The following is a 22,749-nucleotide window of genomic DNA, read 5'->3' as shown; positions in this document are numbered from 1 at the left end:
AACGGAGCTGCTTCGCTCCTGGGGGCCGTGATTCCAGTGTGAAGTACGCGGCCTGGAGCTAGGACCACCTAAAGGCAGGAGCTTTGCTGCCCCTGAAGTCCTTTTTCAGAGATTTCACCGATTTCGTTGGGTTGGCTCCATTCCAACTCAACACCAACTCATACAGGGTGCTGTCTGCCCTGAGGTCCTTATTCCACGAGCTGGGGTGGATAGGACCTTCACCCCAAGAGATTTTATACCTCTTTTGTTTGAAGAGTAATCCCTCCCGAGCTCGGGGAGGAGATGGTTTTTACTATCTTTCGAGCTATCCCAAAGAGACAAAAATCTTTGAAGACCTTCCGAACCATCCCCCTGACTTCAAAAGGGATTTTTTCTGGACAGACGGTCTGTTCCCGTCTCGACATCGTTCGTTTAGGAGAATTCGTAAGTATTCTCGTTACTTTCTATTTTTGAGCTCGAATCTTTAGTCCTTGTATCCATGTTTAGTTGAAGTGTATCTCGCCTTTCAGCTAACTTTCAGCGTCCCACCCCCGACGAGACAATGAAGGAGCACAGAGGGAGCCTGCTCCGACTCCCTTATGGCAGGAGGTCTCTTTCATTTCTGTTACATGAGGACAAGCTTCGAGCTTGTGGCTTGTTGGGACAGGGCCAGTCAACCTCTGACTGGTCCAGTAAAAAATATGAACGCTGGGAGGAAGTGCCTCTGCCCACAGGCATCCTTCCTCCGAGGAGGGAAAGGAAAGCACCTCTCCCAATTCGCTCGAGAAGTCCGCGGTCAGGGAACGAGGCAAATGATGAAGCCTCGGGTTCGGACTCCGATGGAGGTAAAACCCTTCCTACTTCGCGAATGTGGTCTCCCACTTTATTAAAACACAGGCCCAATAGACTAGTCTCGTGCCCACAGGATAGATATCACTTCTACATATGGAGTTGGATAGATGACTGTGTCCATAGGTTTGATAGTGGGCTCGGGAAATACGACACTATGTATACCACAGACGAGATGTGGAATGGGATAGCTGTGCAGTATGGGACCAATGACTATAGGGACCTTTCGAGGTTATCACCAACTTATAGGGAAGGCCCTCCCCCCGCCTCTTCTGAAGACGGGGGAATTTCATGGTCCCCAAGCTCGATCTCGGGGGAAAGTTCCAGTTAGGTTTTTTCTTTCACCACTCTATATAGTGTTGGAGTAACTTGTATTTCTTTCACTGACTCACTGTGATGACTTGTGCAGGCAACATGGACTCCGACCTCGATGCCCTCATCGACAATGCGGGTGCCAAGAGGAGCAAGCGCCCCAGGGCAAGGGGACTGACAACCAGTCAGCCTGGGAAAAGCTCCAAGAGATCTAGGAAAACGCCTCCTCCTCCCCCGCCGGCTTCGAGCTCTGCTGCTGCGTCGACTGGCCAGACTAACGTCCCCACGACGATACCACCCTCGCAGGCCGTCGTCCCTGTGGTGGCGCCGGCCTCGCAGACTGATATCGCTGCCGTGGTTGAATCCCAACCTCCTGTGGCGGGTCAAACGCCTTCTACCCAGCTCGTCAAAAGACCTTCTGCTTCCCGAGCCCTGAAGCTAACTATTTCCACCCATATGGATTCGTATGTGGTGGATAATGCTGCCGGTCCTCACGGGTCTACGCTGATCTCGGATGTAATGTCCCGGATTGGCCAGAGCTACGGCAATTTTGAGGCTCCTCAGTGGCAGTGTCTAACTGGCACTCGGGACCGCACTGTCCTGTACGAGAAGAGTATCGAGCACACTGCCGCGGTAAGTATCCTATATATTCCCTTTGCTTACATTCATGCTGTCTCGAGGCTTATGATGGTTTCTTCCTTTTTTCAGGCTCTTGCTTTCACTGCCCAGCTTAATTACGAGCTGAACAACGAGGTCCATTCGAGCAGGACCCTCGCCCAAGAGGAGAGGGACCTCCACCTTAAAGTGAATGACGACCTGAAGGCAGTGAATACTAAGCTCGAGGCAGTGGTTAAGGAGCGTGAGGAAATGGCCAAGGAGCTCGGAAAGCTGAAAAACGAACTCGAGGAGCAGAAGAAAGACAACATCCAGCTTCGGGAGACCAATAAGAAGCTCGAGGAAGACAAGGCCGTCACCCTCGACCTCATGGAGGATATCAAAACCCGCCTTACTGCTGAGTTCAAAGAAAAGAAGGAAACGGCGGTCGATTCAGCCATGTACCGGATGTGGGCCTATAACGAAGAACTGGACACCAGTTTTTTGGGTCCCCTCGAGGCGTCCTTCCTCGAACGATGGAATGCCCGGCTCGAGAAGGAAGAGGCTGACCAGCTCGAGAAGGATAAAGCTACTCCGAGTACCGTTTCGGAGGGAGCTCAGGAGGATAGTCATGCTATTCGTCCTGAGGGGTCCGGTGCCACTGATGCTGAGAAGGCCAAGGAGACTCCTCTTCTTTGAATCTGACCTCGGGGAGATCAGTTTTCGGGGCTGCGTCCCATTATTTCTGTAATTATTTCAACTTGTGCCCACGGGGCTGATACAATTCCCTTTATTATTCTTTTATATACTTACATTTCTTGGTTCGAAATATTTTGCATATTTTTATAATTGATGGACCGGTTATGTTTATTTATGCATACAAACATAGTTTGGATTTAGGCTCGAAATTCGATGCATTCATGCATAGTTTATTCGATTTATCCGTTTCCAACCTCGTTATTTATCAAGGTCGGACATTACTGTAACCATGAACTGAAAAGTACTTATATGGCATGTAATATGAATGATTTGGTTAATCTTTTTAGTCACTTTTCCTCATCCTTAGTATCTTAGCTCCGAGGTTATGAGTTCGAAACTATTTTAAGATGTTCCAGCCTCGATCTCGACATATTTTGTGACGGGTTTAGGCTCCCATTCATCATTGATCGATAATTTGGCTGGTTTGTTCCAAACCTGTTATGCTTGCACATCTGGTTAATTCCAAACGTTTTTGGTTTTTGGTAGCTCGGTAATGTCCGAACTATCTAAGCCCGCGTACTTGGTTATTTCCAAATACTTAATGTTTTTTTATAATTCGGTTAAGTCCGAACTATCTAAGCTCGCTCGGTTAAGTCCGAACTATCTAAACTCGCGTATTTGGTTATATCCAAATATTTTTTTGTTTTTGATAACTCGGTTAAGTCCGAACTATCTAAGCTCGCGTATTTGGTTGTATCCAAATACTTTTTGTATTTTTTTTTTTTTTTTTTTTTTTAAAGCTAGAGGTATGTATACCAATGTTGCCCCCTTAATATCCTATGAGTGTGACCATAGGTTATTAAATTAAGAGAGATTGCAAAAATAAAAATAAGTTACATGTGAAACAAAGTAGACCCTTTATTTGAAATTCAAAAACAAACTAAGTACAGAAAATCATAGTTACGGGCGACACTTCCTACACTATTGATAATATGGTCTAAGGTGTTCGCCATTCCATGCTCGTGGTATGAGGTTCCCATCTAATCTCGCAAGTTTGTATACGCCAGGGCGGATGACTGATTCTATCTGGTATGGTCCTTCCCAGTTTGGCCCGAGTACTCCTGCTGCTGGATCTCGGGTTGCTAAGAATACTCGTCTCAAAATCAGGTCTCCTACTCCGAACTTTCGACTTCGAACCCTTTTATTGAAATATCTTGTTGTTCGTTGCTGGTAAGCAGCATTTCTCAGCTGAGCCTCCTCCCTTTTTTCTTCGATCAAGTCTAGGGTTTCTTCGAGCTGAGTATGATTGGAACTTTGGTCGTAAATCTGAGTTCGAATTGTCGGAATTTCGACCTCAATGGGCAACATTGCCTTGCAGCCGTATGCTAGAGAAAACGGGGTATGCCCAGTTGATGTCCGAGCTGTGGTTCTATATCCCCAAAGGACTTGGGGTAATTCCTCAGGCCATCGTCCCTTCGCTTCTTCCAACTTTTTCTTCAAGGAACTCTTGAGAGTTTTATTAACGGCTTCGACCTGACCGTTCGCCTGAGGGTGAGCCACTGACGAAAAGCTCTTTATTATACCGTTCTTGTTACAAAAGTTGGAAAATAAGTCGCAATCAAACTGGGTTCCGTTGTCAGACACAATCTTTCTTGGCACTCCATATCGGCATACGATGTTCTTTACCACGAAATCCAGGATCTTCTTCGAAGTTATGGTCGCCAATGGTTCAGCCTCTGTCCATTTTGTGAAGTAATCAACCGCGACCACAGCATACTTTACTCCTCCTTTGCCAGTTGGGAGTGAGCCTATGAGGTCGATGCCCCATACCGCAAAAGGCCATGGGGACGTCAACATGGTTAGTTCGGAAGGTGGAGCTCGGGGTATCGTGGCGAATCTCTGGCACTTGTCGCATTTTTTCACGAACTCGAAAGAATCCGTCTTAATGGTTGGCCAGAAATATCCTTGGCGTATAATTTTCTTGGATAGGCTATGGCCCCCGGTATGATCTCCGCAAAACCCTTCATGAACTTCTCTAATAATCTTCTTTGCCTCGGGGGGAGTCACGCATCTGAGCAATGGCATGGAATACCCTCTTCTGTATAGCCTTCCATCCAGGATGGTGTAACGAGGAAGTTGATACATTAGTTTCCGAGCCTGACTTCGATCTTTGGGAAGAATTCCATTTTCGAGGTATTCAACGATCGGGCTCATCCAGGTCGGTTCTGTCTCGATCATGCACACATCTTCCTTTTCTGACTCAGTAATGCTGGGTGCTGACAGATGTTCTATGGGTACAACATTCAGCTCCTCATTTTCAGTGGAAGTGGCGAGCCGAGCTAAGGCATCTGCATTTGAGTTTTGTTCTCGGGGAACTTGTTTGATTGCATAAAACTCAAAAAACTCCAATGCGTACTTTGCCTTCTCCAGATAAGCTGCCATTTTTGTGCCACGAGCCTGATACTCTCCCAAGATTTGATTAACTACGAGCTGAGAGTCGCTGTAGCAATGTATAGCTCTGGCCTTGAGTTCCTTTGCTATTCGTAGTCCCGCCAGTAAGGCCTCGTACTCAGCTTCATTATTAGATGCTTTAAAGTCGAACCTTAATGCAGAGTGAAATTTTCTCCCTGCAGGGGTGATCAGAATAACTCCTGCCCCCGCTCCATTTTCATTTGACGACCCGTCGACGTAAAGTTTCCACAGCTCGTGGGCCGTGGTTGTTACTTCGTCGTCGGCTGTACCGGTGCACTCTACTATAAAATCTGCCAACGCTTGTGCCTTAATGGTTGTTCTCGGATGGTAGGTGATCTCGAATTGTCCGAGCTCAACTGCCCACTTAAGGAGTCGACCAGATGCCTCTGGTTTGGACAAGACTTGCCTTAATGGTTGATCTGTCAGTACATGGATAGGATGTGCCTGAAAGTAAGGGCGGAGCTTTCGAGATGAGTGGATCAGACTGAGGGCGAGTTTCTCCATCAGTGGATACCTTGACTCTACCCCCAGTAATCTTTTACTGATGTAGTAGACGGGTTTCTGTATTCTCTCTTCCTCTCGGACGAGCACCGCGCTTATCGCGTGTTCAGTTGTTGAGAGATATAAGAACAGTACTTCTCCCGTCTCAGGTTTCGATAGGATAGGTGGTTCGGCTAAGTGCCTTTTTAGCTCTTGAAAGGCTAGCTCGCACTCGTCTGTCCATTCGAACTTTTTACTTCCTTTCAATAAGTTGAAGAACGGGAGACCGCGGTCCGTTGACTTCGAAATGAACCTGCCCAGAGCTGCCATCCTGCCAGTCAAGCTTTGAACATCTTTATGCTTCCGAGGTGACGGCATATCGATCAGGGCCTTTATTTTATCGGGATTAGCCTCGATTCCACGAGAGTTGACAATGAAACCCAGAAATTTCCCTGAAGACACCCCAAAAGTGCACTTCTGAGGATTCAACTTCATGTTGTACTTTCTGAGCACGCCAAAGCACTCTTCGAGGTCATCAACATGGTTCTTGTTAAGTTGAGACTTTACGAGCATGTCGTCAACATAAACTTCCATGTTGTTCCCTATTTGCTCTGAGAACATCATGTTTACGAGCCGCTGGTACGTGGCTCCGGCATTCTTGAGTCCGAATGGCATGACATTGTAGCAGTAGAGCCCTTTATCCGTAATGAAGCTTGTATGCTCTTGGTCGGGGGCATGCATGGGAATCTGGTTATATCCAGAATAGGCATCCATGAATGACATCAGACCATGCCCCGCCGTGGCATCCACGAGCTGATCAATTCTCGGTAGGGGAAAACAGTCTTTCGGGCAGGCCTTGTTGAGGTCTGAGTAGTCAATGCACGTCCTCCATGTCCCATTGGGTTTCGGGACCAACACTGGATTGGCCACCCAATCAGGGTAAAAAGCGTCCCTTATAAAATTATTTGCTTTCAGCCTGTCCACCTCCTCCTTTAGTGCTTTCTTTCTGTCTTCATCCAGCTGCCTTCGCTTTTGCTGCTTCGGAGGAAAGCTTTTTTCTATATTCAATGCGTGGCTCGCTATATTAGGGCTTATTCCCACCATGTCAGAGTGGGACCACGCGAAGACATCCTGGTTTTTCTTCAGAAAGCAAATTAATTGCTATTTTGATTCGTCTAGGAGGTGTTTCCCGACCTTCACCTTTTTCGAGGGACTAGATTCATCGAGCTGAACCTCTTCGAGCTCCTCCAAAGGTTGGAGGTCAATCTTCTCTTCAATCCTTGGATCGATCTCCTCGTCAATTTTTAGAACTGTCCCGTCTTTATACTGTATGACAACAAGTGCTTGCGCGCTTGTTTGTTTCTTTCCCCTTAAGGAAATGCTGTAGCACTCCCTTCCTGACAGTTGATCTCCTTTCAATGTTCCGACCCCGCTTGGAGTTGGGAACTTAAGGGCTAGATGCCTTACAGATGAAACTGCCCCCAGCCCGACCAGGGCGGGTCTCCCGAGCAATACATTGTAGGCAGATGGTAACTCTACTACCACGAACTCCATCATCTTGGTCACCGAGACTGGATAGTCTCCCAAGGTCACAGGGAGTTCAATGGACCCCATACAGGCGGTTCCTTCTCCAGAAAAGCCGTACAAAGTGGTTGCACAAGCCCTCAGGTCGCGAAGGGAGAGCCCCATTTTCTCTAGGGTTGCTTTATAAAGAATGTTAACTGAGCTCCCATTGTCTATGAGAACTCGGCGCACTCTTTTGTTGGCAAGCTGTAGGGTGATGACGAGTGGATCATGATGAGGGAACTGGACGTGAGAGGCATCCTCCTCGGTGAAGGTTATAGGCTGAGTCTCAACCCTTTGGCTTTTTGGTGCCCTTGGTTCGGGTTCATATGGAGACCCGTCCCCTGTCTTCAGCTCATTCACATATCGTTTTTGAGCATTTCTGCCCCCTCCTGCGAGATGAGGACCTCCCGAGATGGTTATTACGTCCTCTCCATCTATCGGTGGAGGCCTATCCTCATCCCGAGATCGGGAGTTATTATTCTGTGTTACCGGAAGCGCGGCTACTCTCTTGCTGGCAGTAGCCTGTCCAGTATTCTGGTTTTTGATATACTGCCGGAAATAACCTCTCGAGATCAATCCTTTGATCTCGTCCTTGAGCTGTCGGCACTCATCAGTTGTGTGGCCGGTGTCCCTATGAAATCGACAATACTTGCTGGAGTCCCTCTTGGACTTTTGATTCCTCATAGGATCCGGTCGCCTGAAGGGGACCTGGTTTTCATTAGCCAGGTATATGTTTTCCCGGGACTCGTTGAGCTCGGTATGCACTTTATATACGGAGAAATATCTTTCTCCTTTTTTCTTCTTTCCTCCATCAGCCTCGGGATTATTTCCCTCGCTTTTTTTTCTCTTGGAAGGATTCTCCGAGGCAGGCTGTGTAACTAGAGGGTCAACCGAGGTTGAGGCGGAGTTAATGTTTATCGTTGTAGTTTCGGTCTGCGAGGTCGCTTTGAGTGTTGACCTCGCTTCCTCTACATTAACAAATTTCTGCGCCCGTCTGTTAAACTCGGTTATCGACCTCACCGGTTTCCCTTGTATGTCATCCCAAAGTGCACTCCCGGGTAAAACACCAGCTCGGATGGCCATCAAGTGCCCGCTGTCATCCACGTCACGAGCTCGGGCGACCTCTAGATTAAATCTTGTCAGGTAGCTCTTTATTGTTTCGCCTGGTTGTTGTCGGACGTTAGTCAAAGTGGATGCTTCGGGTCTGACTCCCACCATAGCCCGGAACTGCTTCTTGAAGTCTCTAGACAATTGATCCCACGAAGTTATAAAATGTCTCTTGTACTTCTCGAACCAACTCTTGGCAGGCCCGGCCAATGATGTTGGAAACAACATACATCTGAGCTCGTAACCTACGTTACTAGCTCTCATAATAGTGTTGAATGTACTCAGATGGCTGCATGGGTCGGTTTTTCCTTCAAACGCTGGGACGTGAGGAATCCGGAACCCTTGGGGGAACTGAGTGTTAGAAATATTGGGAGCAAACAGCTCGAGCTCCTCATCAGAGTCCTCATATCGACCGTTTCCTCGCTCATTCTTCAAAAGCCTAAAGGCTTTTTCGAGCTGATCGATCCTTTCTTGTACTGGGTCCTTAGGCGGTGTTTGGAATTGATAGTCATTAATCGCGATCCCAGGCTCGCGTCTCCGTGAGGGATCTCTACGCCCATTCAGATGATTCCTAAGATCCGGGTTTGTCTGATCTCCCTTTCCCCTGCTCTGATTCAGGTGATTGCGCAGGTCGGGATGGCTCTTGTGATTCCCAGTATTTTTACGACCCCGGTCGTGTTTACTGACAGACCTTGTTTCTCCGGAATCATCGCTAGTGAAACTCATCGATCGGTCATTTCGTGGTGGATCCTTTCTACGTCGCCTCGTCACTGCAGTACGAGATCGGGACGTCTGACTTCTCTCGGATGGCGCGCCTTTCCGCCCCTGGAACGTCTCCCCGTTTCCTTGTCTCTCCCCTGTACGCCCTTGATCCTGATCTCGACCAGGTTGAGCGTTCCTGCGGGGAGGTGAAGGATATCTTATGGGAGACGGAGGAAACCGTATAGGTGACGGTGGTTGCCGTCCTTGCCTCGGCCTGGAAGGTCCAGAATTTGCCCGAGATGGGCCGGTTGCGTTTGGTGCGCTACCAGGAACCTGAGTCCGAGCCTCGACAGGAGCTTGGTTGTTCTCAGTTCCTGCAGGCACTTCCACGGGTGGATTAGGCGGGACCCGAGCTCGGGTACTCCTCTGAGGCCTAGAAGGAGCAGATGGCTCTGTTGGTGCTGGAGGCTGAGCTGGCCTCCTTGTGTTAGCATTTTTTCGTGGACGTCCACGGGGCTTCCGGGGAGGAACGTGCACGTCCCTTGGAGGAGGGGCTCGGTCTTCGCGCGGAGGTGGGGGCTGAGCCACCTGCGCCTCCGCGGCTATCCTAGTCAACTCCTCGTTACGTTTGTTGGCATCTGCCAGCAGTTGTTTCAGCTGCCGATTCTCCAATTCTACAATAGGGACATAACGCTCAGGGTTATAGTACATGTCCTCATCCCTTGGTTGTGGAGGTGGTCCCCGGGAATCAGAGGACCCACTCCTTTCATCAGCGTCCGGGTTCTCCATTGGCTGTTTTCCAGGACGCCTTGGGTAATTTTCTTCAGGAGTGTTCTGATTGTTTGTAGCCATGAATCTCTCAGGGATGGATGCTTGAGGCTCTCAATGAAAGCACCAAACTGTTGACGCCGTTTTTCGCCAACAGATAAAAGAAGAGAGCACGCAAACAATTAAAGACAATGGTTAAAACAAACAAACGAATCAGACACACGGTTTTTACATGGTTCAGTAGTTAAATCTGCCTAGTCCACGAGTCTCTGTTATTAATCTCAAGATTATCTCTGAACAATCCTTTAGCATGAATTCTCCAGAGTTTTCTCTCAAGAATCAGCAAATCCCCCCTTTACAATGGTGCATGCCTTCTCTATTTATAGAGAAGGATGCAGAATACTATCCCACATATTTTGGGTAGTTACTCTTTTGTGAATAAAATAAATGGCTTTAAATGCCTATAATCAGATATAAAAGGAAACGTCCCTGAAGACCAGGAAACGCATAACTGACCAAATAATATCCCACGATTCTTGGGGATTTACATTAATAAATGAGGATCATATCCCATATCTACAACTCTTGTAGATATTCAAGGTAGTCATTGCGTATCTCCAAGGCTTCACGTCATTGTGCGAGCCGCTGACACTTCCCGAGCTGACATTTCTTTCGAGATGGCATATCGAGCTCGAGATCCCTGCTCCGAAGTTGCTTCTGAAGATGAGGGGCTCACAGAGCTATCCTTCGAGATCGAGATCATTTCGAGGTCACCATATTCGAGATCTGTACCATACTTTGCAGGCTCCGATTTACAATCGTAGAGCATACCCTTAACCCTCACGAGACCATTTAATGCGAACTCAGCTTTCGAGGTCATATTTGCTACGGCTCGAAATCTGGGTATAACAATTATATTAATTTAATTTTAATTAAAATTTTGAAAATGAAAAATTATAACAAATAAAATAAGTAATTATCTAAATAAATAATTACCAATTCAATTATTACAATTTTTTCATGTTATTATTGATTTTATTTATTTATCCATCTCTTATTATTAGTGTATTACTTATACTAATTATGAAATATATTATTCAAAATGTATATACATCGGGTGTAAAGAATTAAAAATGTAATCACTTTATAATAAATTAGTAATTTATTTTATTAGGTTATTTGTAATTTAATATTCATATTATATAAAAAATTATAATAAACAAAGTTAAACCTAAAAAATACTGGATAATAAATGTAAAGTTTGTTTAATAATATATATTATTAACCACTGAGATTGTAGATTAAAAATTTGAGAAGGAAACATGAAGTAATATCTAATCCCAAATTATGATTTCTTTCTAATTTATTAAGAAAATAACAACCGTACATTTATATATAGTAAATTATAAACATAGTAAATTAACAGATAAAAACAAATGAAAAAGAAAAAATGGAGAAAGATAAAATAAAAAGAGCATATTTAAAAAAAAAAGTACATTCAATTAGAAAACAAAATACATCACAGGTTAGTGAGATATATCATCATAAGAAAAAAAAATTGTTAGAACTAAAATGATGAAACAAAATTAAATATTTTTTTAGAAAACTATGTGTTTAATTGCCTACAAAGTCTTAAGAAGTATAATGAATTGTGCACATTTTTCATATAATAATATTTTAAAAAAATCATATAATAATATTTATATAAAAGTTTTTTTTTTTATATATAATGGAAAGACTGAATGGATAAAAAAAAAAAAATACGTGACACATATATAATAAGTAGAATATTTGAATTTTAAAAAAATAGACACATAAATTTGTATTTAAAAAAAAGATATAAATACTTAAATCTATAAAAACATTACATTGATTAGATTCAGCCAAAATAAACAAGTAAACGTTAAATAATAAAGTTATAATAAGGGATGCAAAATAACAAAAAATTATAAGGAATCTTTCTACTATTAAAAAATATTTCTAACTTATTTAATTATCACCGCTTCTATATATTAGAGACATCTTTCCATTTCTTCCTGTAAAAAAATTGTTGTAGTCAAAATATTAATAAGTAAAGTGTAAGTGTGCATGCTTGACATCTTTTCATTTACTTTAATATTTTAAAAAACGAATATCTTAATAATTTATTATAACAAATATATAACTATATACATACATATTATAAAATAAGAAAAATATATGTTTATATGTTTAAATAATATAGAAGTTTATATGTTTAAATAAAAAAAATATAGAAGTTTAAATAATATAAATAAATATATTAAATAAATAAAAATAAAGTATATAATTATTATTAAAGCAACTAATTAAATTATTTTGAAACATATAATTGACATTCGTATTATTTTGTAATTATTTTAAAATAATAAAGCAATAAACCATATTATAATTATTTTAAAACAATAAAGCAACAAACTATATATAATAGTTATATTTTTTTAAAAAACAATAAAGCAAAAAATCAATAAAGCAACAAACGATATTGTAATTATTTTAAAATAATATAACAATAAACCATATATAATTATTATATTTTTTTATTTAAATAAATACATAGAATATTCCTTCACTAAGGAATATTACTTAATAGTAATTGCAGGTTTTCTATTTCAATTTCTACATATAATGGCAGCACTTCTTCTTTAACAAAAAAATAACTCCATACAATTTACTTAAGCCAAAATACATTTGGCTGATCACTGGTAGATACAACTCCAAAAAATATTGTGATTACAATTTTGCCCCCAAAACAAAAAATTAATAATTAAATAATAATATATATATTCTCGAACAGTTAAAAAGCAATACTTTTTCTTATTCATAGAAATATAGTACCAGTTACAAAACTGCTTTTTGAAGGTAAAAAATTACAAAATCAACTTGTTGCTACAGTGCATTAAGCCTTGTCTTATGTGAAGGATTAAACACCTCAGTTGGAAGTGAGTGATTAAATAAGTACCCATATAAGACAAAAAAAATAGAAAATATTCTTACTATAAGGAATATTCTTACTATATTAAACATCACGGCTTATATATATAGTATAGATATATAGATATATAAGTAAAGAAAATGCCAACACGTGTGATCGTCTGTAATTGTGCAGCTAATTTTTCTAACCGAATATGGAAAATACCACTAAAGTGTAATTGGACCACAATAGCTATGACCAAGTCTTTATTCTGTAACAAAATCAATACAAACATAAAATCTGAGATACAAACTCATAATCTCACTAAAAATTAAACCTGAAATAGAATCTCAAACTCAACTCCACCAATCTCAACATATAGCAAAAATATATTAGCTAGTCTCAAATATATTAACAAAAATAATTAATGTTAAAACATTTTACTATTTATAGGTTTTTTATTTTAAAATACTTATTAAAAAAATAAATAACTTATTTTCCCATATAATATATTCTCAAACCATATATATAATATACATTCTCAAACTTAATTATCGCTCAACATTAAAGAAATAAAACAAAATCAAATTTGTTAAAAAAAATTTAATACACAACTCATATACACAATCATATAATATCAGTTTTAGTTATGTACTGCTTATTTGAATTACTTAGCACCAATATATTGTTTACGATATTAGTGTCGTAAAAATGTTCTAACTTCATATAAATTTTATTATAAAACTATCAACTATACATATTTTTAGACATTAAATCATATTTTTACTTTTATTTTTTAAAGTTATATCAACCATATTTTTCTAACCAATTCATATAATCGGTAATACTAAGTCAAAAAAATATATATATAATATTCTAATAATACTCATATTTTAACACTGGCTAAAAACTGGTTCACACGATGAAAGTGTTAGTCTAAATAATTTTCCTTATAAAATGTATATTTATATAATTTGAATGATGGATAAAGTTATGTTTATCATATTTTTCATTCTCTACTTTTAGTATTTTTGTGGGCATCACACCTTCGACTTTTCCCATTTGCTTAGCCCTTTAATCATAAATTACCACATCATCATCCATAGTTTCACATCCAGTTCATATCCATAATTCTATCCATTACAACATGACACATTGAAAAAACCACCAGACAAAAAATAAATGCCCTTTTATTTCAGGTTACCTTTTCCCCTTTTGTCCCTATGAAAAATGATTCTTTACAAGAAACTAAATTCTTCTAATGATTGAATGTGAAATAATAATGATAATTATTAGTAAAATAATAATAATTAGAGGATTTAGGATCCAGTTGAGATAAGATCAAATGCAATATTATATACTTGAATAATGTTTGGAAAAATATATATAACGTAGACGACTGGTATACATTTGTTGAAAATTAATTAATCAATACCGTATATACAACTTATCACTTAGAATTACAAGCTTTCTAGTTGATTTTGTTTTATTTCTCTTTTAATTATTTAATCCTATACTTCAAGTATCATATATTCTTATATAAAAATTGTGTATATACATATTCTTGGATTAAATTAATGATCTTTTATTTTTTTTATCTGTCAACCTTAAGAGAGTCTTACAAATATAACAGAATATATACTTTTAAAAATAATTAAAATATACAAAAAAAACATTAGATATTTAATAATTATATTAATAAAATTTTAAATATTATAAAATATAATTATCATTAAATTATATTATATTAGTATAAATTCAAATATATAAATTATCATTATTATAATAATACTTAATACATAATCTTAATTTTTATTTATTTTTTTATCGATTTATATTTTTTTTACAAATATATATATATATATATTCATATCAAGTAATAACAAACATTACAAATGTATTATATATAAATGTAGTGTGTATAAAGAGTTTGATCACGTAACTACATAAGAAAGTAGAATAACATCGTTTTTCTATCAAGAGTAAACAAGTTTTATATTCAATCATTGAGGTCTGCTTTGAATAATATTTTGTACCTTAGATAAAGGTAAACAAGACAATTTGTGATTTAAAAAGTTATCATGTTATTTTATTTTTGAAACTATAAACAATGTTTTAGTTAATTTTTTTTAATATGTTTATATCATTCTTTTAACATATATGATATTGTTTATTTATTTAAAATCAATAATAATTTCAAAAATATGATAAAAATAAACTAATATATTTTTAAAAAAAATTAAAACTAAGTAAATGTGTATTACAGGTGTGCACTTTTAATAGTTTCTATCTATGGATGGTTACTTTAATATTAACTATTGGATTAAGATCAATGGTTCATATTTATAGTTTTTAATTAATATTGCTAAAAATAAATAATTTTGATTTTTCAAATTTTTAGAAGAGTCACCTGATGAAAAACGTGTATTTATTATGAAAATATAATATTGTAAACTTTTCATTTTTCAAATGCATGTCAATTTCTAAATATAACTAGTGTCTCTCATTGGTTGGAAACAATATTAATTATGGCAAAAAAAAAGTTTAATTCAAAATTAATGTAGAAAAAAATATTTAACTGTTGGTGACTTGCTATACCAAATCACTATGTTGTCACATTATCATAATTGTTAGTACCATATATGGGTAGTAACCATTAAAAAATCTTTCACATATATATATATATATATATAAGGAATATATCATTTTATACTATTAATTGTTCCTAAAATAAACTTAGTACAATTGTTGTTTAGTTAATACTTTGTATATTGTAAATGGGTAACTCCATGCATTAACCATGTTTTCTCCTTTATTATAAATATATATCCCTTTTAAAGTTTTTCACAAAAATAACTTCAAACCCACTTGAAAAGTCTCAAATACCCTTAACACAAATTAGGGCTATCTCTTCTCTTTCAACCTTTTCTTTCTCCTCTCTCACGTTTTGCACCAACCACATTTTCTTCTCACCATGATCAAGAGAAAAAGTCCAATGCACCAACTATCTTCTTCTACTCATCTTTTCTCCAAATCATCATAACAAAATCTAAATCACAAAAAATCAAAGACAGAATTCGATTGACCAAAAGAACTCATACTCTATAGTTTTAACATCAATATTCTTTTGAAAAATTTCCCAAAGTTGAAGGAGAAATGAGTATTTGAAACAATTGATAATGAGTAGGTTATTTTGTTATTTATAAGTTATGAGTATGTTTTAAAATAATTTATGTGTGTTTTTTGCCCTAATATGGGATTAGAACCCAACCAAAAATATTAATTTTGTGTTGACATTATGAATTTCTATTGAAATATGGGATTTAGGGTTTTTGGGTTTGAAGATGGTTCAAAACAAGTTTGGACATGATTCGGACCTTGTTCGGACAAAGTGCAAACATGATTCACAGCTTGTTCGGACAAAGCGCAAACATGATTCGGGCCTTGTTTGGACATGGTTCGGACCAAGTTTAGACATGGTTCAGACCTTGTTCGAACATGGTCTTAACCTAGTCCGAATTCGGTCCAAACTTAATCATTACTATGTCTAAACAAGGTCCAAAAAAAGGTCTGAATAAGGTCCGAACTTGGTCCAACAAAATCATAACAAGGTCCAAACTTGGTATGAAGAATGTTTGAACTTGGTCCGAACCATGTCCGAACAATGTGTGAACTTGGTCTGAACCAAGTCCGAATTTGGTCTGAACATGAAAACCCAAAATCGCAGAAATCACACAAAAATATGTCATGTCAGCATAAAATTCATTTTTTTTGGAAAAAATTTCAGCCTAAAATAGTTTGAAAAATAATTATAAACTATTATATAACATACTCATAATACATAAACAACAATAACACTTAGTCATTACATTTTTAACATTGGTATAAGGATTTAGCTGCGGCCAGAATGAACTAATTCCACACTTCCAAAAAGAAAGAAGAAAAAAAATGAACTAATTCCTCTAAATAATGTAAGTCTCACATATATATATGTTCTTTACTTTTTTATTAAAAAAAGGGTAGGTAACCATTTGGTACCTTGTGTTTTTACAAAGTATCATTTTGGTACCCTCTATTTTCAATAATGCTCATATGGTACCTTGTATTTTAAAATCGTACATATTTGGTACCCTAAACTCAAATTTAATTAATAAAATTTTACCAATTTAATCAAACGGCTGTCAATTATGTAAGTTCCAAATTTAAATTTAATTACTTAATTACATATAACTGATGACAGTTTGATCATATTGACAAAATTTTATCTATCAAATCTGAGTTTAAGGTACCAAATATGTACGATTTTAAAATACATGGTACCATATAAATATTATTGAAAACAAAAGATACCAAAATGATACTTTGCAAAAATATAGGGTACAAAAATAAGTAAATTCTCTTAAAAAAAAACATATACATGAGGTGCGTTTATATCATATGGTTATATACTTTGCTCTTCGATTTAGAAACGAATCAAATGACCTTCAGACTTCTGTGGTCAAGATCTCTTGGCTTGAGGGAACTAGGGCTGTGCAGAAATTTTTACAACCCGCCCAACCCGAATAATCCGCCCAAACCAACCCGAAAAAACCGCCAAAAAACGCAACCCGAATAAACCGACCAAAATTTAAACCGCCCAATTGTTTCATTGGGCGGGTTGAAAATATAACCCAACCCGCCCAATTAAGCATTATATATATATAAATTAATTAAGTTTTGTTTTATTTTTTTACTATAAATTTAAAATATTGTTGTAAGTTAAAAAAGATAAATTTCACACTATTAGTATTAGTATTTAAAATAAAAAAATTACAAAAATTTAAAAAAAATTAAAAAAAAAAAAAAAAATTGTTTGGGCGGGTTGACCCGCCCAACCCGACCCTCGCCCAACCCGCCCCAAAAAATCCCATTTCGGTTTGGGCGGGTTAACCCGACCAACCCGCCCAAATTATTGGACGGTTTAAAAAAAAAATTCTTAATTGGGCAAGTTACGGGTCATTTTTGCTAACCCGATTATGACATTGGACGGGTAAAAATGCCTTGTAACCCGACCAACCCGCCCAATGCTCACCCCTAGAGGGAACACCCAAATCATTTGAAAGTTTTTTACACAACTGCACAGCACACAAGAATTGACTTAAGTTAAACACATATGATGTTTTTGTTGTGTATCCAAGAATATAATAATAATAATAATAATAATAATAATAATAATAATAATAATAATAATAATAATAATAATAATAATATACTCATTTGGTACTATGTGTTTTTGCAAAGTATCATTTTGGTACCATCTGTTTTCAATAATGCTCATATGGTACCCTGTATTTTAAAATTGTACATATTTGGTACCCTAAACTCAGATTTGATAGATAAAATTTTGTCAATTTAATCAAACTGCTGTCAATTATATAAGTTACAAATTTAAATTTAATTACATAATTACATATAATTGATGATAGTTTGATCATATTGACAAAATTTTATCTATCAAATCTAAGTTTAGGATACCAAATATGTATGATTTTAAAATACAGGGTACCATATGAGTATTATTGAAAACAGAGAGTACCAAAATAATACTTTGCAAAAACACAAGGTACCAAATAAGTATATTCCCTAATAATAAAGCGAGAGTAGAGTAAGGAAAGTAGTGTACCTGTCTATAAACAGAAGCATATCCATAAGGAAAGTAGTGCATATTGTGTAAATGCTAAATAATATAGGGTCCTCTCTTAAGTATATATATACATCCTTACTCATTGCACTGTAACGATTGATGATATATACATAATATTCAACATAACAAACTTTCTCTCTCTTCTCCGATTACATTAGGGAAATTTGAGTTTTTATGCTTACCGAGATGTATTAAATCAAAAAAATGCAAGGCTTTCTAATCATTTTAAAAAAATGTCAAATCTTTTGACAATATTCAAAATATTCCTCTCATAATTTTTCCATCAACTTCCTCTTCTCTCTTCCCTCTCTCTCCCTTAACCCATTCCTCTTAACTTTCTCTCTAGAAAAAAAAATCACGGGTAAGGTAAAATATAAAAAAACTCAATGTAATAGCAAGTATTCCTTACTTAAGACACTAAAATACTGCATTTCGAACAGATCTTGGCATGATTTTTGAATTTTTTTTGCGATTTTTTTCAGATCTGAAACTTTGAAATCTGCAGAAAATCGATGTGCACTACTACAATTTCAGCTTTTTACTTCGGTTTTCAGAGCTTTAAATTTGAAAATTAAACTAAAAACGGAATAAAAATGTCTAAATTAATATTTTACTTCGTTTCCGTGCAAAACCGAAGTAGTAAGCCTCTCACTTCGGTTATATGCGTTAAATGAAGTCAATCACTATTACTTCGGTTATAGAACATAACCGAAGTTAAAAGAATTAATGATTAAAGGGGTGTACCGAATTCAAAGAATAAATGGGCCCAAGCCCAATTGTATTATCTTTAATTAGTCTCTCTCCCAAGCATGAAACCCTACATTCCTTCATAAATCCTCAGCCGTCATTCACGCATAACAGATGGACATCTTCATTTTTTTTCATTTGAATCTCTGCTCTTCATGTGCTTAGCTTGCCACCATCGCTGTTGTTCCTGTACGCCAGTGACGGCGTCAAACTAGTCCTGCCGGCGTAGCATCATTCTTCAATTAATGCCCTTGCATGCATTGCCTCCCCGCCAACCTCCGTCGCATCCTCGATACTTCATATACTCCAATGACAGCTTCGAAGCAGCCCACCAGCGTAGCATCATTCGTTTCTCCACTGCCCTCACATCCCTGCCAAGTTCTATGGCATCCTTGCCAAGGTCCATTGTCATCAAGTGCCTCTGCTATTCCTGGACCATGTTACCATTATGGTAATAAGGAATAAATTCAAGACATATATATATGCAGAAAGGATGTTAATTTATAGGAGGAGTCTTCGTTGGAGAAATCAAAAGCTGAATGGAAATAAATCTTTTATTTTATTACTGTCATGCTCATTTGCGTTTGTAGGGACTTTTGTAGAACTGAGTAATTTATATTTAATTAATATTTTTTTTGTTTATAACAAACATTTTACTTCGGTTAATTCAAAACAAACGAAGTTATATATAACCTACTACTTCGGTTTTGTATAAATAACCGAAGTTGTAGAATTGTAAAATTGTGGGCATAAACTTATAACTTCGGTTATTATATAAAAACCGAAGTAGAAAGTACACTTTCAACTTCGGTTTTCATATAATAACCGAAGTAAAAAATGTATTTTCTACTTCGGTTTTCTTATACTTTTTACTTCGCGTGGATAGACTTCGGTTGTCATTTGTCCAGTAAACCGAAGTCTATCCAAGCTAAAAACCGAAGTTAAAGCTTAAATTTCTAGTAGTGGTGGTTCGATAGTGCTCGATGCCAGCTCGACGGGCCTTCAAAATCAAGATTTTCATGAAAAAATCGATGTTGCTCGATGGAGGTTCGATGGTGTTCGATGGTTTTTTTTTTTTTAAAATACTTATTAAAAAAATAAATAACTTATTTTACCATATAATATATTCTCAAACCATATATATAATATACATTCTCAAACTTAATTATTTCTCAACATTAAAGAAATAAAACAAAATCAAATTTGTTCAAAAAAAACTTAATACACAACTCATATACACAATCATATTATATCAATTTTAGTTATGTACTGCTTATTTTAATTACTTAGCACCAACACATTGTTTACGATATTAGTATTGTAAATATGTTCTAACTTCATATAAATTTTATTATAAAACTATCAACTACACATATTTTTAGACATTAAGTTATATTTTTACTTTTATTTTTTAAAGTCTTATCAACCATATTTTTCCAACCAATTCATATAATCGGTAATACTAAGTCAAAAATATATATAATATTCAAATAATACTCATATTTTGACACTCGGGTAATAACTGGGTCACACGATGAAAGTGTCAGTCTAAATAATTTTCCTTATAAAATGTATATTTATATATTTGAATGATGGATAAAGTTATGTTTATCATATTTTCATTCTCCACTTTTAGTATTTTTGTGGGCATCACACCTTCGACTTTTCCCATTTGCTTAGCCCTTTAATCATATAGGGAAATTTGATAAATCATGCTTATATTAGCTTAATAATTAAAATTTGAACCAAAGTTAACCACCATATGATATCAATGCTCATCTTTCATTTAATACCAAAAATACCCCTCTCATAACACCTTTCCTCTCTATTCTCCCTCTTCCTCTCTACCTCTCTTCACCATACATTCTCTCTCACTCTCTCTTCACCATACGTTTTACACACAAGATTTTTATACTAAAATCTTGCAAGAAAGATACACATTCGGACATTGTGGATTGTTTGAGGAGAAACACCAAGCTTTGTGTTATTTTTGCTCATAGTGAAGAGATTAAATGGGTAAGTGATTTTCTTTAATTCTTGTTGTTGTTGGTTGCTTTTATGATTCATAATGCTGTTTAGATGTTGGATCTGTAGTTTGTTTGTATTTTTTGCTGTTTTTTTGGGTGAAAATCGTGTTATGTGAAAATCTGCGTTTTCTTGGGTTCCCTGAGTTTTTTCTAAATGCCCGATAGTGTCCGATACAGGCACGATAGTTGTTGAGTATCAAGGTTAGGGATGAAGGTCCGAGGGCAACCCGATGGTTGCCCGATAGTTTGGTTACCCGATGGTTATAAAGGTACGATGGCTACTCGATGGTTGCCCGATTATTATTTTAAATCTATACACCCTTTTAAGTGCGATAATGGATCGATAGTAGTCCGATATATGCCTGATTGTTATTATTAAGTTACTGCGGACCTAATAGTACGATGGTACACGATGTTACCCGATACTTGCCCGATATTAGTGTTTTAAGTGATCAAAAACATAAATAAACTTTGCCCGATACCGCCCGATATGGGCCGATACTAGTACGATGCCAAAACATTTGAACTAAATTTCGACATTTTGTTGCCATTTACTGATTTTTTTTTCTTTGTACATGATAGGGTCAACTTTGTTCGCGTACTTAATGTATAATGGTGTTTGGGAGCGTGAAGGTAGAGATTGGGTTTTTAATGGAGCCGAAAATTTAACGTTCGAGTTGGAGAAGGACATAACTTACTCACAACTTGTTGAACTTTTGTACTCAGAGCTGGAGGTTGACAAAGTGCAGTATGACCTGAAATTAGAAGTGAATTATAAGTACATGAAAGGGTTAATGTATCGGCCTGAACTTATAAGGAATGACAAGGGTGTAAGCTTATATTTGTCAATGCTTTTGAAGAAGCCAGATGAATTTGTTCCCCTTTTTGTGACTTTGGTAGAGAAGAATATCATTGTTAATCGTAATCCTCCACCAAGTACTGTTAAGGATACTCGTAGTGAGGTTGGGACTTATGTTCCAGAAACAAATCCGGAGGTGCTGGTAGCCACTGCTGTACCTGAATCAAACCCTTTCATACCGACAGTTGATCATGTAGCACAGATGCCATTTCATGATGATTATCCTGATTGTCCTGACCCTAAAAATGATTTTGAGGGCAATGACGATTTTCTTGATTATCCTGAATCTGATGCTGATTTTGATTGCAATGAAGATGTAAGAGACAACCAAGAAACAGAGGTCCGTTCTCAAGCTTTGAGCCTGAGTCCACTGTCGTACCAAATACCGAGGCAAACAACATGTAGAAGTAGACCCCGTAGAGAAGATCGCCAAACACCTGGTACTAGTAGTAGTTGTCCAGACGGAACAAATGATGCTAGATAATTTAGTGATCCACTTTCTTCTTCGACATATTATAGTAAATTCAAAGTTCAGATGTTTACAAGAGAAGACATTGAGGATAATAGTCACTATATATCTATGGGTGGCACATCGGGCGGGGAGATTCATTTAGGAAAGTTTTTCAGAGACAAGGAACATTTAAAGAAGGTTGCTGGCTTATTTGCAATGAAGAAGGGATTCGACTTTATAGTTAAGAAGTCTGGTACTGATGTTTGGTACATTACATGCAAGGATCCTGATTGTGGGTGGAGGTTAAGAGGGAAGAAGAAGCAACTTTCTAACATGTTCGAGGTGACAGCATTTGAAAATGTACACACATGTTCCCTCGATGTTCGAAAAAAAGATAACCGTCAAGCATCACCTTTGGTAGTTGCCGAACTGATCAAGGATAAATTCTCAGTTAACGGTTCAGATTATTTAGCCTCCAAAATAAGAGAAGATATGAAGAATTATTTCATGATCGAAATGAGT

At 37.1% G+C, this 22,749-nt stretch overlaps 1 protein-coding gene across 1 annotated transcript; it reads left to right on the top strand.

The window, feature by feature from the left end:
• The first annotated feature begins 949 nt into the window (after positions 1-949).
• Positions 950-22,260, top strand: LOC133815623 (uncharacterized). Its single transcript, XM_062248439.1, has 4 exons — positions 950-1,773; positions 1,849-1,989; positions 15,805-15,961; positions 21,818-22,260. Exons 1-4 carry the CDS (start codon positions 1,225-1,227, stop codon positions 22,258-22,260), a joined length of 1,290 nt encoding a protein of 429 aa, XP_062104423.1. The 5' UTR covers positions 950-1,224.
• The last annotated feature ends 489 nt before the right edge of the window (positions 22,261-22,749 follow it).

Source organism: Humulus lupulus, chromosome 2 (assembly GCF_963169125.1).
Source record: "Humulus lupulus chromosome 2, drHumLupu1.1, whole genome shotgun sequence".
Taxonomy (NCBI): domain Eukaryota; kingdom Viridiplantae; phylum Streptophyta; class Magnoliopsida; order Rosales; family Cannabaceae; genus Humulus; species Humulus lupulus.
This window is presented reverse-complemented; position numbering and strand designations above follow the sequence as displayed.

Coding starts and splice junctions, on each gene's coding strand:
- LOC133815623 (XM_062248439.1), top strand. CDS start 1,225: ATGACTTGTGCAGGCAACATGGACTCCGACCTCGATGCCCTCATCGAC. Junction 1,990..15,804: donor ATACTAAGCTCGAGGCAGTG/GTTAAGGAGCGT, acceptor TTGGGTTTGAAG/ATGGTTCAAAACAAGTTTGG. Junction 15,962..21,817: donor TCAGACCTTGTTCGAACATG/GTCTTAACCTAG, acceptor TGACTTTGGTAG/AGAAGAATATCATTGTTAAT.